The sequence below is a fragment of the Aquarana catesbeiana genome, linkage group LG12 (assembly GCF_042186555.1).
Source record: "Aquarana catesbeiana isolate 2022-GZ linkage group LG12, ASM4218655v1, whole genome shotgun sequence".
Lineage (NCBI taxonomy): Eukaryota > Metazoa > Chordata > Amphibia > Anura > Ranidae > Aquarana > Aquarana catesbeiana.
The window spans coordinates 241,219,033-241,232,541 of record NC_133335.1 but is presented as its reverse complement, the minus strand read 5'-3'; the positions used below and the strand labels follow the sequence as shown (position 1 = coordinate 241,232,541).

General features: G+C 46.9%; 1 protein-coding gene across 1 annotated transcript in view; it reads right to left on the bottom strand.

Annotated features, from left to right (window-relative positions):
• Window positions 1-13,509, bottom strand: part of LOC141113413 (myosin-10-like) — a gene marked incomplete in the record, with an annotated part of 160,446 nt that overhangs the window by 9,565 nt on the left and 137,372 nt on the right. The window contains 6 exon segments of the mRNA XM_073606470.1: window positions 169-340; window positions 509-632; window positions 4,287-4,424; window positions 4,641-4,847; window positions 5,044-5,175; window positions 9,159-9,267. Coding sequence (XP_073462571.1) covers window positions 169-340; window positions 509-632; window positions 4,287-4,424; window positions 4,641-4,847; window positions 5,044-5,175; window positions 9,159-9,267 — 882 coding nt within the window.

Sequence of the window (13,509 nt, the reverse complement as noted above, 5' to 3'; positions counted from 1 at the left end):
AGGGCACCTTCTCTAAAATGTTAGGTGTTCCATTGAACTTGGGTCTTATCTAGACATGAAGGTTTCAGAAAAAGAAACAAACTATGCACTGTATGTGAATTCGCAAAGGAATGATATACAAGTTTTCTATTACTGGTCTAGACCTTCACATGGAGCGTCTCCAATCACCTGGCTAAAGCAGCTTGCAGTTCCTCCTCTTTTTTGGCCAACTGTAATTTCAGTTCTTCGATCTGAGCCTGGAGCTCAGCGATTTGGTCCGCGAGGTCAGAGGTCTCCCCATCTAGCTTCCTCTTGGCCTTCTCCAATTCCTGCCGTGTCTTCTCCTCCTTTTTTAATCTTTCTGAAAGTCAAAAAAAATAAAAGTAAAATATAAATATAAATAAATATATATATATAAATATATATATATATAATTTTTGAGCAAAGGGTCAGCTAGCCCACAAACGTTTAAACCCAGACACAACAAAATGGCTGAGGGTATGGAAATTATTAATAGGCTATATTATACCTTCAAGGTCAGTAATCATCATCTCCTGCTTGTTTTTCAGCTTGGCCAAGTTTTTGGCTTTCTCCTCTTCCTCCGCTAGCTGTGCGGTGCACTCCGCTATCCTCTCCTCCGTAAGTTTCTTCTCCTGAGGAGCAAAATTGGGGAAAACCATGGAGGGTGTTTAGGCAACTTTTTAATTAGCTATAAAAGGATTCTAACTGGGAATATGGGCCTTCTACATCCAATATAATGTTAACTGCTGAATATTTTTCTCCATAAAATATTGCTTAAGAAGTTGTGAAGACTTTCTTCCATACACGATCTTGCACTCGGCTCATGTTGCCTTTGGGCCTGGATCCCAAGCATTCCAATGAAACCAAGAGGGCCCAGTAAAAAAAGGTCCAGGACATTATACGTTGTATGGACCTCCAGTATGTATGGACCCCCAGTATGTCTCTCTTTCTCCCATACAAGATCTTTCGCGTAACTCATGTTGCCTTTGGGCCTGGATCCCAAGCATTTCAATGAAACCAAGAGGGCCCAGTAAAAAAGGTCCAGGACATTATACATTGTATGGACCTCCACTATGGACTACACAAGATCTTGCACTCGGCTCACGTTACCTTTGGGCCTGGATCCCAAGCATTCCAATGAAACCAAGGGCCCAGTAAAAAAAGGTTCAGGACATTATATGTTGTATGGACCTCCAGTATGTATGGACCCCCAGTATGTATGGACCCCCAGTATGTCTCTCTTTCTCCCATACAAGATCTTTCGCTTAACTCATGTTGCCTTTGGGCCTGGATCCCAAGCATTCCAATGAAACCAAGAGGGCCCAGTAAAAAAGGTCCAGGACATTATATGTTGTATGGACCTCCAGTATGTCGGTCTTCACCTAGGATCCCAGCTGCTCTTTCATATCTAGAACTAAAATGGAGCTACCTCTTTTTTTATCTTGAAGTTCCTTGTTATGAAGTCAATAAGGTTTTTGTCATGTTTCTCTTTCACAATACATAGAAATATCCTAAAGGGCTTATCTGAAGTACAAAGCCATGGTGGTGAACCATCACCCATTAATTAACTTAAAGTGGTTCTTATTCCTGGTTCACACCGATGTGGTGCGGGATTTGCAGCGATTCCTGTGCGTTTCCCACACCGCATCACAATTGCACTCCATGCGAATCGCTGTGGGTGTATGTTAAGTTAACAAAATCAAAAAAAATGATTTGCAAAATGCAGTGCGATTGGCTGAATCGTATTGCATGGATGTGATTTGATTCCAGTCAGAGGGGGGGGGGGGGAGAATAAGATGAATGCACCTTTCGTGCGGGTGCAGTGCTATTTGTGCCATACAAGATGAATGGCTCAAATCGCACTGCAAAGAATCGCTGTCTGAATCGCATGCAGTTTCCCGCACCGCAAGTGTGCACCGGGTCTACAGGGTCAAGGTTTTTTACCTTCATGCCTTGGCTCCCGCTACTGTCAATCACAGCCCCTGAGCCAATGAGGAGAGAACAGGGCCGAGCCGCACCCCACGTGTGAATGGACACAAAGAGCAGCGGCTCACTTGAGTGCCTTGCTTGTTAAGGGGGCCACTAGGCAGGGGGGAGGGGCCTGTGGTGCCGGTGAGGGACCCGAGAAGAGGAGGATAGGGACTGCTCTGTGCAAAACCATTACACAGAGCAGGTATAATATATATATTTTTTAAAATAATAAACATTTAGCATAATTTTAAGTTCCAGCATAATAAAAAAGGACATGCTGTCAGCTGGAGATCATGATCATTCAGGTCCCACTGGCTCGGTCTGGGTAATGTGGCTGCATGGATATGGACTAAATTGACTGGTAAAGTGGAGGTAAACATGGAGTCCCCCGGACCTAATAGTATATAAGGATATTCTACATATGTGCAGAATTCAATTGCTATATAAAGTAGAAGACTACAAGCGGAGGGCTTTTAGCTATACAGTGCACTGAAAAAGTATTCATACCCCTTGACATGTTCCACATTTTGTCATGTTACAACCAAAAACGTAAATGTATTTTATTGGGATTTTATGTGATAGACCAACACAAAGTGTCACATAATTGTGAGGTGGAAGGAAAATGATAAATGATGCAAATAAATATGTGAAAAGTGTGGGGGGGGGGCATTTGTATGGCGCCCCCCGGAGTCAGTACTTTGTAGAACCCCCTTTCTCTACAAGTCTTTTTGGGGATGTCTCTACCAGCTTTGCACATCTAGAGAGGGACATTTCTGCCCATTCTTCTTTGTAAAATATCTTAAGCTCTGTCAGATTGGATGGAGAGAGTCTGTGAACAGCAATTTTCAAGTCTTGCACAGATTCTCAATGGGATTTAGGTCTGGACTGTGACTGGGCCATTCTAACACACGAATATGCTTTGATCTAAACCATTCCATTGTAGCTCTGGCTGGATGTTTCGGGTCGTTGTCCTGCTGGAAGGTGAACCTCCGCCCCAGTCTCAAGTCTTTTGTAACAGATTTTCTTCTCAGATTGTCCTGTATTTGTCTCCATCCATCTTCCCATCAACTCTGACCAGCTTCCCTGTCCCTGCTGAAGAAAAGCATCCCCACCACATGATGCTGCCACCACCATGTTTCACGGTGGGGATGGTGTGTTCAGGGTGATGTGCAGTGTTAGTTTTCCCCCACACATAGCGTTTTGCTTTTAGGCCAAAAAGTAGAATTTTGGTCTCCTCTGACCAGATCACCTTCTTCCACATGTTTGCTGTGTCCTCCACATGGCTTCTCACAAACTACAAACAGGACTTCTTATGACTTTCTTTCACCAATGTCTTTCTTCTTGTCACTCTTCCATAAAGGGCAGATTTGTGGAGAACACGACTAATAGTTGTCCTGTGGACAGATTCTCCCACCTGAGCTGTGGATCTCTGCAGCTCCTCCAGAGTTACCATGGACCTCTTGGCTGCTTCTCTGATGAATGCTCTCCTTGCCCGGCCGGTCAGTTTAGGTGGACGGCCATGTCTTGGTAGGTTTGCAGTTGTGCCATACTCTTTCCATTTTCCGATGATGGATTGAACAGAGCTCTGTTAGATGTTCAAAGCTTGGGAGATTTTTTTTATAACCTAACCCTGCTTTATACTTCTCCACAACTTTATCCCTGACCGGTCTGGTGTGTTCCTTGGCCTTCATGATGCTGTTTGTTCACTAAGGATCTCTAACAAACCTCTGAGGGCTTCACAGAACAGCTGTATTAATACTGAGATTACATTACACGCAGGTGGGCTCTATTTACTAATTAGGTGACTTCTGAAGGCAATTTGTTCCACTAGATTTTAGTTAGGGGTATCAGAGTAAAGGGGGCCGAATAAAAATGCCCCCCCCCCCCCCCCCCCCCACTTTTCACATATTGGTAAAACATTTTGAAAATCATTTAATCATTCTCCTTCCACTTCACAATGAGACACTTTGTGTTGGTCTATCACATAAAATACATTTACGTTTTTGGTTGTAACATGACAAAGTGTATAAAATTGAAGGGGTATGAATATTCTATCAAGGTACTCCAATGCCTCCATAGATTAGCTCCTACGGGGGGATATTATCCTAACATATACTTGTTAAACTTGCTATTTCAGCATGATATTTATCAGTTAAAGTTTCTACTCTTACTACAAAACCCATAATGTGTGCCATTATACACTTAACATTCTAATACAGGATAATTAAGTTTACATCGAAATATTATCAGTTCTCTGTGTTCCGTGTATGATGACCCACACATTACATTCATATTTGCTACCTAATGTCCCCCACCTTCACAAACTTGGAGTTCTGGTCCTCTAGTAGAAGGATATCTTCTTCCATCTTCTTTATCTTTGCTTCTGCTGTTACTTTCTCCAGCTGTAGCTTCTGTCGAGCTGCCTCTTCCTCATCCAGCTGTTCCTCCAGATCCTACAGTGGACAAAAACAGAACACTTCATTGAGAAGAAGATTGGTGCACCGATGAGACAAAGTCAAATAATGGTAGATGGAATGCGGATCAGGAACTGAAAGATGCAAGACAGGTTAAGTGCTAGCTCGGTGTAGTTTGGAAGACCACCTGGTCCTCAGACCTGCTTACTGAGATATACTGTATAGATGGACAGAGCAGACAAAGGCAGTCCATACCTGGATATGAGTCTGCATCTTCTTCTTCTCATTCTGCAGAACCTGATTCCTCTCCTCTTCTTCCTCCATTCGGATCTCCATGTCCCTCAGAATCTCCTCCAGTTCCTGCTTCTTGACCGCCAGACGGGCCCTCATCTCCTCAGCCTCTGCAAATAGTTCCGTCTCCGCCTGGAGTTGCTCGGCCAGGATGTTCTTCTCCTCTACCAGCTGGACAATGAGATCACAGAAGGTAAGACATCATAGATATTCCACAATTGTTCTCTAAAAATCCCACCATTAATGATTTCCATGAGTCTAAACCACTAAACTTATTTACTGTAAGACCACCTAGAAAACACAAGATAGCAGCCTTGAATATGAAAAATAAAGTCAATATTTAATTTGTCATTTATCTACCACTCACCTGCTGGTGCTTCCTCTCCATCTCCACCAGCTCCCCCTCCGCCTTTGACTGCTTCTCCTTCACCTTCAGCAGCTCCTCATCTTTGGCCAGCAGCTCCTCTTCCTGTCGGGTCACTTGTAAAAGGGGCTTTACCTGTAAAAGAAGACAACTTGGCTCTCAAAATTCTGGAAATTCGAGCGATCGTTGAGTCAGTTGATCAAGAATGCTACAAGTTTCCAAACTATATCACACGAGATAAATAAGCACAAACTCAAACATAATGGACCAGGTCGGCACATTAAAATGAAATTTCTACTTTCAACTCTCTTGAGGCCTGGGGCTTATATACAGTGGCCATATGTGCCCCCCCAATGAACGTTTGAGATAAAACAATTCTTTATAGTCAGCTGGTTTATCTTGCAATGCATATATATGAGGCGAGTTCCTTCCAACTGTAGGCTGTAGAACAGGGGTCTTCAAACTTTCTAAACAAGGGGCTGGTTTTCTGTCCTTTAGACTTTAGCAGGGCTGGACTAGGGCCACCGGGAGCAGAAAAGGTCCCAACGTCAGTGGGGGGAAAAAAAAACAATGCCCCATCATTGGCGGAGGAATTGTGCCCCATTGTTGGTGTTATTGGGAGGAATTTTGCCCCTTTATTGGTGTCACTGGGGGGAATAATGCCCCATTGTTGGTATCAGTGGATAAAACAGTGCCCCAAGGGCTGGATAAAAGCAAGCAAAGGGAAACATCTGGCCCCCGAGGCTGAAGATTGGAGACCACTTTTGTAGAGCTTTAGACGGATCACAAAGCTTGAGTTAGTCCAGTAAAAATGTTTTTCTTTTATCTGGACACAATCAAAAATCCAAATCGGGCACGCAAAACTTGTCTTTCATCTGGACTTGTGTGCTGACCTAATTTTCACGTTTGTACTATACAACAATTGCAAACCCATATAAATAGCATGAAATCTGGGGTTTCCAAACTGACCGCCCTCTGACTGTGGACAGGAACAACTATTTCCAATATATGACATGGCGGTGTAGTGTTTGTACAAGCTGCTACAGTGCAAAAATGGATGATGCTTAGCAGGATAGAATCATTGTGACACCTTTAGGTCCAGTGGTGGGTCTGAACCTTAAAGGACTCCACCTTTACAGAAACAATAGGTCTTGAATACAGTGGGACGCAAAAACATATCCTCCTGTCCACTCATGCATTGTAAGTGATCGCTGCAATCCACCAGCCTACAAATGTGGTGCATGCAAAGCCTTACTCCATTCACAGGAGAGGCTGGAGTTCTTACTTTGAGGCCGTCATTGCTTGCCCCCTGGAAGCAGTGCTTATTCCACTGTGGAACTCACCCCCTGGAGCAACACACACAGCAACTGCCCCAGTACTAAACTGGTCAGCAGAGGTCTGCCAATGGAAGCCTCAGCACTGGATGGGAACCGCAGCTGTGGCCAGTATAAGCCATCTTGGCAGGTTTCCTTTAATGCCTGCATAGCCCAAAGGAAACCTTAAATCAGTTCCACTTCTAATACCTATTTGGACACACTTAAAGAAGTCTCTCTTCAATTTGTATTAATATATTCTATGGAGACAAAATACAGGTAAGTACTTTGTCCAGGCCGCTGATAAGGGGAGGCCACCGGTCCTCCTGTAGGGGGCCCGGAGAGCAGGCGGATCGGTGAAGCAGAGAATGGAAGACAGCGTCTCTTACCCAGCAACTGAAAGCCGGTTTCTTCCCCTCTCCCTCCCGATGGCTTTCAGCTACTTGGTGAGAAAAACCGGAGGACGGATTTAGGGGGTGCAGGGGTGGGTTGTGCTGTGCCCACCCAGGTTATAGTTCTACCCCTGAGCTCCTTCCCTCGCCCGCACTCACAGCCAGGGATGAGGAGACGGCAGCCTGGAGCGGTGAGAGAAGAGGAGCCAGCGGGAGGTGCGCTGTGCTCTCCCCTCCTGTCAGAAGGGCGCTGGTCTATACAGTACATGAGACCGGATCGCTCTTACTGTAGATCTCATCGCACTGTATACACACGCCGCCCCCCTATCCACATTTGCTGCTGCTGGGAGGTGAGCAGCCCTTGGAGGAGATAGAAGGCGGTGTGTGTACAGTGCGATGAGATCTACAGTAAGCGATCCGGTCTCCTGTACTGTATAGAATATGAACGCTCCTCTGACAGGAGGGGAGAGCAAAGTGCACCTCCTCCTGGTTATCTGTGTTGGCAAACGTAATGGGGATGTTGGGAGGGGGATATGTGCTAGGAGGAAGAATAAGGGGGGGGATATGTGCTAGGAGGAAGAATGGGGGGGATATGTGCTAGGAGGAGGGCTTGGGGGGGATATGTGCTAGGAGGAGGGCTTGGGGGGGATATGTGCTAGGAGGAGGGCTTGGGGGGGGTATGTGCTAGGAGGAGGGCTTGGGGGGGATATGTGCTAGGAGGAGGGCTTGGGGGGGATATGTGCTAGGAGGAGGGCTTGGGGGGGGGGGTGTATGTGCTAGGAGGAGGGCTGGGGGGGGGGGGGTGTATGTGCTAGGAGGAGGGCTTGGGGGGGGGGGTGTATGTGCTAGGAGGAGGGCTTGGGGGGGATATGTGCTAGGAGGAGGGCTTGGGGGGGATATGTGCTAGGAGGAGGGCTTGGGGGGGATATGTGCTAGGAGGAGGGCTTGGGGGGGGGATATGTGCTAGGATGAGGGCTTGGAAGGGATATGTGCTAGGATGAGGGCTTGGGGGGGGATATGTGCTAGGATGAGGGCTTGGGGGGGGGATATGTGCTAGGATGAGGGCTTGGGGGGGATATGTGCTAGGATGAGGGCTTGGGGGGGGATATGTGCTAGGATGAGGGCTTGGGGGGGGATATGTGCTAGAATGAGGGCTTGGAAGGGATATGTGCTAGGATGAGGGCTTGGAAGGGATATGTGCTAGGATGAGGGCTTGGGGGGGGGTATGTGCTAGGATGAGGGCTTGGGGGGGGGTATGTACTAGGATGAGGGCTTGGGGGGGGGGGGATATGTGCTAGGATGAGGGCTTGGGGGGGGGGGGGGATATGTGCTAGGATGAGGGCTGGGGATATGTGCTAGGATGAGGGCTGGGGATATGTGCTAGGATGAGGGCTTGGGGGGGGGGATATGTGCTAGGATGAGGGCTGGGGATATGTGCTAGGATGAGGGCTGGGGATATGTGCTAGGATGAGGGCTGGGGATATGTGCTAGGATGAGGGCTGGGGATATGTGCTAGGATGAGGGCTGGGGATATGTGCTAGGATGAGGGCTGGGGGGGGGATATGTGCTAGAATGAGGGCTTGGAAGGGATATGTGCTAGGATGAGGGCTTGGAAGGGATATGTGCTAGGATGAGGGCTTGGGGGGGGTATGTGCTAGGATGAGGGCTTGGGGGGGTATGTACTAGGATGAGGGCTTTGGGGGGGGGGATATGTGCTAGGATGAGGGCTTGGGGGGGGGGATATGTGCTAGGATGAGGGCTTGGGGGGGGGGGATATGTGCTAGGATGAGGGCTTGGGGGGGGGGGATATGTGCTAGGATGAGGGCTGGGGATATGTGCTAGGATGAGGGCTGGGGGGGGGGATATGTGCTAGGATGAGGGCTTTGGGGGGGGGATATGTGCTAGGAGGAGGGCTTGGGGAGCAGGGGGTTGAACCAGAAGGGATGTTTGTGCTAAGGGAGAGGGTGGGGATTAGTACTGGGGTGGGGGAAGAATTGGGTAGGGAGGAAGAATTTGTGCTGGGGGGGGATTTGGAGAGAAGTTTTGAGCTAGGATAGAAAGTTTGAGAAGAAAAGGTGATTTTTTTTTGGGGTGAGGGAGATTTGTGCTAGGAGGGGGCGGCCTTTCAGCCCACCCGTCAAGAGGCCGCATATATGCGTACCTCCGATGGGAACTGCTTAAAATTCGAATCTTTTTGATAACTGTCACCGTCATGTACCTCTTTCAACAAAAAGTGAAAAAAAAATAGAATTTTTGTTTAAAGACATTTGGAAAGTTAGAAACCATAAAAGCGGAAAACCCACACACAGCTCTGAGATGAATGCACGGGGCTCACGATGGTCACAGCGAGTTGCAGACAAAATAATACGGCCGACCACACAGACATTGGTGTCACAACGCCTCCGGGACTTACCTTGGTGAAGAGTCGCCACCACTGCCAGTGGCGCAGTTTCAGGTAGGCGGCGCAGTTCCGCTGTAACACCTTCAGGGCGCTGAGCTGCTGCTGCTTCTTGGCAAAGGCCCTGATCAGAACAAGAGACAAAGGCTAGAAGGGTGAACCACAAAACGAGCCAACAAAGTCTGTGATTTTAGCGGAAACAATGTCACCTTCATATTACATTACTCTGTAGAATAAAGATATTATTTTAGGGATATAACAGACGTAGTCTTTGTGATCGAGAACAGAAGGTGAATGCTGCGGATAGGAGAGATCCCAGGAGGACCCGCCGACCGCGTCACACGCTGTGAGATCCTTCTACCAAATGTATGTTTGTGAGTAGATTTTCTCATTTGGTTTTATCAGAAAACTTTGTCATTTATTGTTTTATTTTCCCTTTGATCTTTGATGTGAATATTGTGAAGTGAGAGGAGGAAACGATCTGCTGACTAGAGAAGCGACTAGCTAGGAAATCCAAAATCGCTTTTCTGCTGATCTTTTTCTGAAGAGGAGCAATACTGGCTGGTGATTGGCTGTCCTATTGATTTGGTGGATGTGGAATCTACACGATATTTTATTGCACTTATTTTTATGAATGATTTATTATATATTTTACTGAAGAGAAGGTGTTTTGTACTCTGCTTCACACACTTTGTGATTTGCTTTGCAAGATATACGTTTGTGAATATCTATGCTTTCTAATTCCCAAAAACCTGGTCTAGTAGTATTGTGTTATTTATTGTTTTATTTTTCCAAGTCCTCGTGATTTGAAGGCTGTGGAGAAAAAAAAAGAGGAGGTGGAAGAGACCTCATAGCACGGGAGACGCATCTGTACCGAATAAAAGGAGTTTCTAGCACTGTTTGCCGATCATGAAACACAATCGTCTACGGATGAACTTGATACAAAAAAAAAAAGGATTAAAATACATTTGTCTTTGGACTTTTTAGAAACAGATATACCGTATATATTCGAGTATAAGCCGACCCGAATATAAGCCGAGACACCTAATTTTACCACAAAAAACTGGGAAAACGTATTGACTCGAGTATACGCCTAGGGTGAGTAATGCAGCAGCTACTGGGTAAATGCCCATCTGCAGCCTCACTGTGTCCACCTGTAACCTCACTGTGCCCACCTGTAGCCTCACTGTGCCCACCTGTAGCCCCACTGTGCCCACCTGTATCATCATTGCCCACCTGCAGCCTCACTGTGCCCACCTGTAGCCCCACTGTGCCCACCTGTAGCCCCACTGTGCCCACCTGTATCATCATTGCCCACCTGCAGCCTCACTGTGCCCACCTGTATCATCAGTGCCCACCTGCAGCCTCACTGTGCCCACCTGTATCATCAGTGCCCACCTGCAGCCTCACTGTGCCCACCTGTATCATCAGTGCCCACCTGCAGCCCCACTGTGCCCACCTGTATCATCAGTGCCCACCTGCAGCCTCACTGTGCCCACCTGTATCATCAGTGCCCACCTGCAGCCCCACTGTGCCCACCTGCAGCCCCACTGTGCCCACCTGCAGCCCCACTGTGCCCACCTGTACCTTTGATAACCAAAACAGCGGGTGTCTCCCCCTGTGTCATGCAGTCTCAACTGTTTGGCGGCTGTCCACTGTAACACAGCCCCGCCTCTTCCTCATCCGTGATAGACAGAACACTGATTCAGTTTCCTGGCATTGCATCAGTGTTCCGTCTGTTACTGGAACCGTGCCATGCCAAGCTGACCAAGATTTTCCATAGACACCAATGTTAAATGTTACGGGAGCAGTGCCATGCCAAGCTGACCAAGATCTCCCAGGAGCCAATGCAAAACCGGAAATGAGGTACGGCGCCGCGGCGGCTAAAGGAGGAAGTGAAATTAGATATAGGCATAAACCAGATAAGTGAACAGAAAAAATAAAAAAAATTGCCAATTCAGTTTAAAGATGCACATTAGTGCTGCATGGTGAGGAGTGAAAAAATGTGGGCGGAACTCCGCTTTAAATGAGCTTTTTATTACTTTCACATAGCGTCACATTGTGTACAGATATTGTAGTGCTGTATTGAGGGGTTAATCTTTAACTTTTTTGGTTTCATATGACATTATTCTGTCATATTTCAAAAGCGGATTACGAAACCTAAAAACTGACAGTGGCGCTTTTGTTGGAGCATCTACTTTACAAAGTCCAGGAATCCTAACCACTTAAGGACCGGGCTTTTCTGGCACTTTTTGTTTACATGTAACAATCAGTGTTTTTTTTTGCTAGAAAATTACTTAGAACCCCCCCAATATTATAGTTTTTTTAAAAGCAGAGTCCCTAGAAAATACATTGGTGGGTTTTGCTAATTTTTTTTATGTCACATGGTATTTGCACATGGGTTTTTCAAACGCAATTTTTTTTTAGGGAAAAACAAAACAAAAAAAAACCCTTGAATTTGAATGCAAAAAACCCCCAAACAAAAAAATACATAACCCAATTTTTTGGGAAAATATAAAAGATGATGTTATGGCGAGTAAATAGATACCAAAATGTCACGCTTTAAAATTGCATACGCCTGTGCAACGATGCCAAACTACTGTTGTACCTAAAAATCTCCATTAGTGACACTATAATACGTCACTATTCATAGGTGATGATTTAAAAGCCTTTACAGGTCACCACTTTGGATTTACAGAGAAGGTCTGGTGATAGAATTACTGCCGATGATCTGACTTTCTCAGTGATACCTCACATTTGTGGAACGATCGCTGTTTGCATGCGGGACTGATACGTGCGTTCGCCTTTGCGTACGAGAAATGGGGGATTTTACTTTCTTTTTTTTTTTAACTATTAATTTATTTTTACACTGTTTTTTTTTTTTTTTTTTTTTAAAGAAAGTTGTTTCATCGCTTTTATTGCTGTCACAAGAAATATAAAACATCCCTTGTGACAGCAATAGGCATGTGACAGGTACTCTTTATGAAGGGATCTACAAGACCCCAAATCCCTGCTCTGCCTTTTAAAGCATTCAAAAACACCAAGATCGGGGCGTGGCCTAGCGCGGCATGTGAACAGACCTGTTCACCGGAGCTCCCGCTGTTGATCCTCCTAACGATCCTATCCTCGCTGTTCCCGGCGCCTAAAAACCGCAATATTTGGTAGCTACAGCATCCCTGACACCCCAGGACATAGATACGGCTGCAGTGTGGGGGTATGATGACCCGTGGAAACCGCGGAGAAGCCGCGGCCTCGGCCGCTCAGGACATCCAAGATGGCGCCTGGACATCTCAGCCGCAGAGAACGCCACGAGGCCAGGACAAGAAAGCAGACCAAGGGGGTAAGTCACAGAAACCCCCTAAGGCCAAAGATCAGCCCAGGGACATGCTATACTATACACAGAAACTGGCAGGCTCTGCAGACTCCACACAGACTAGCACACAGACCCCAGCAGTGTCAGTGGAGCAGGCAAGCAGGGAGGACACAGAAAGGCCAGAAGACACAAACATTATGGACTCTGTTCCGGATCCTATGCCAGGCCTGTTTGATTTACAAGTGGAAGACAGTCCCCAACCTACACTCAGTGAAATCCTGCATGCAGTCCACAGATGCACTGCCTCAGTGGATGATCTTAAGGAAAAATTTGGGGGACTGAAGGAGACCGTCTCTCTCCTCCGCCAGGACATCCAGAAAATTAGGGAGAGAACCACAGCAGTGGAGGGGAGAGTAAGTGACATGGAAGATCAGATGCCTCATTTAACCAGAGATGTGCGGGGGGCTGCACAACATGCACACCAGGCCTTTGAAAAGACTGACGACATCGAGAACCGTCTAAGACGCAATAACGTTCGCATAGTGGGGCTCCCAGAGAAGGTGGAGGGCAGGGACCCCACAGTGTTCGTTGAAGAGTGGCTGCAGGAAATATTCGGTAAGGAGGCCTTCTCTCCCCTGTATGCGGTGGAACGGGCACATCGAGTGCCGCCACGACCTCTACCTCCTGGAAATCCCCCTAGAGCGATGCTGGCCAGGCTCCTCAATTATCGTGACCGTGAAGTAGTGCTACGACTAGCCAGAGAAAAAGGGGCCGTGCAGTTTAACGGAACCAGAATCTCCTTTTACCCCGACTTCTCAGCCGAAGTGCAACGCAGGAGATCTAAATTTGCGGATGTCAAGAAACGGCTGCAACGCCTACAGCTCAAATATGCAATGTTATTCCCTGCCAAGTTGCGAATTACAGCTGGGGATCAAAACCACTTTTTTGAAAACGCGCACGATGCTGCTGAATGGCTGGACCGAAACGAGCAAGACCTGCGTCGACGCAGACGCGACAATGAAGATGGATGACTTTACTTGGCCAGTTCGTCAC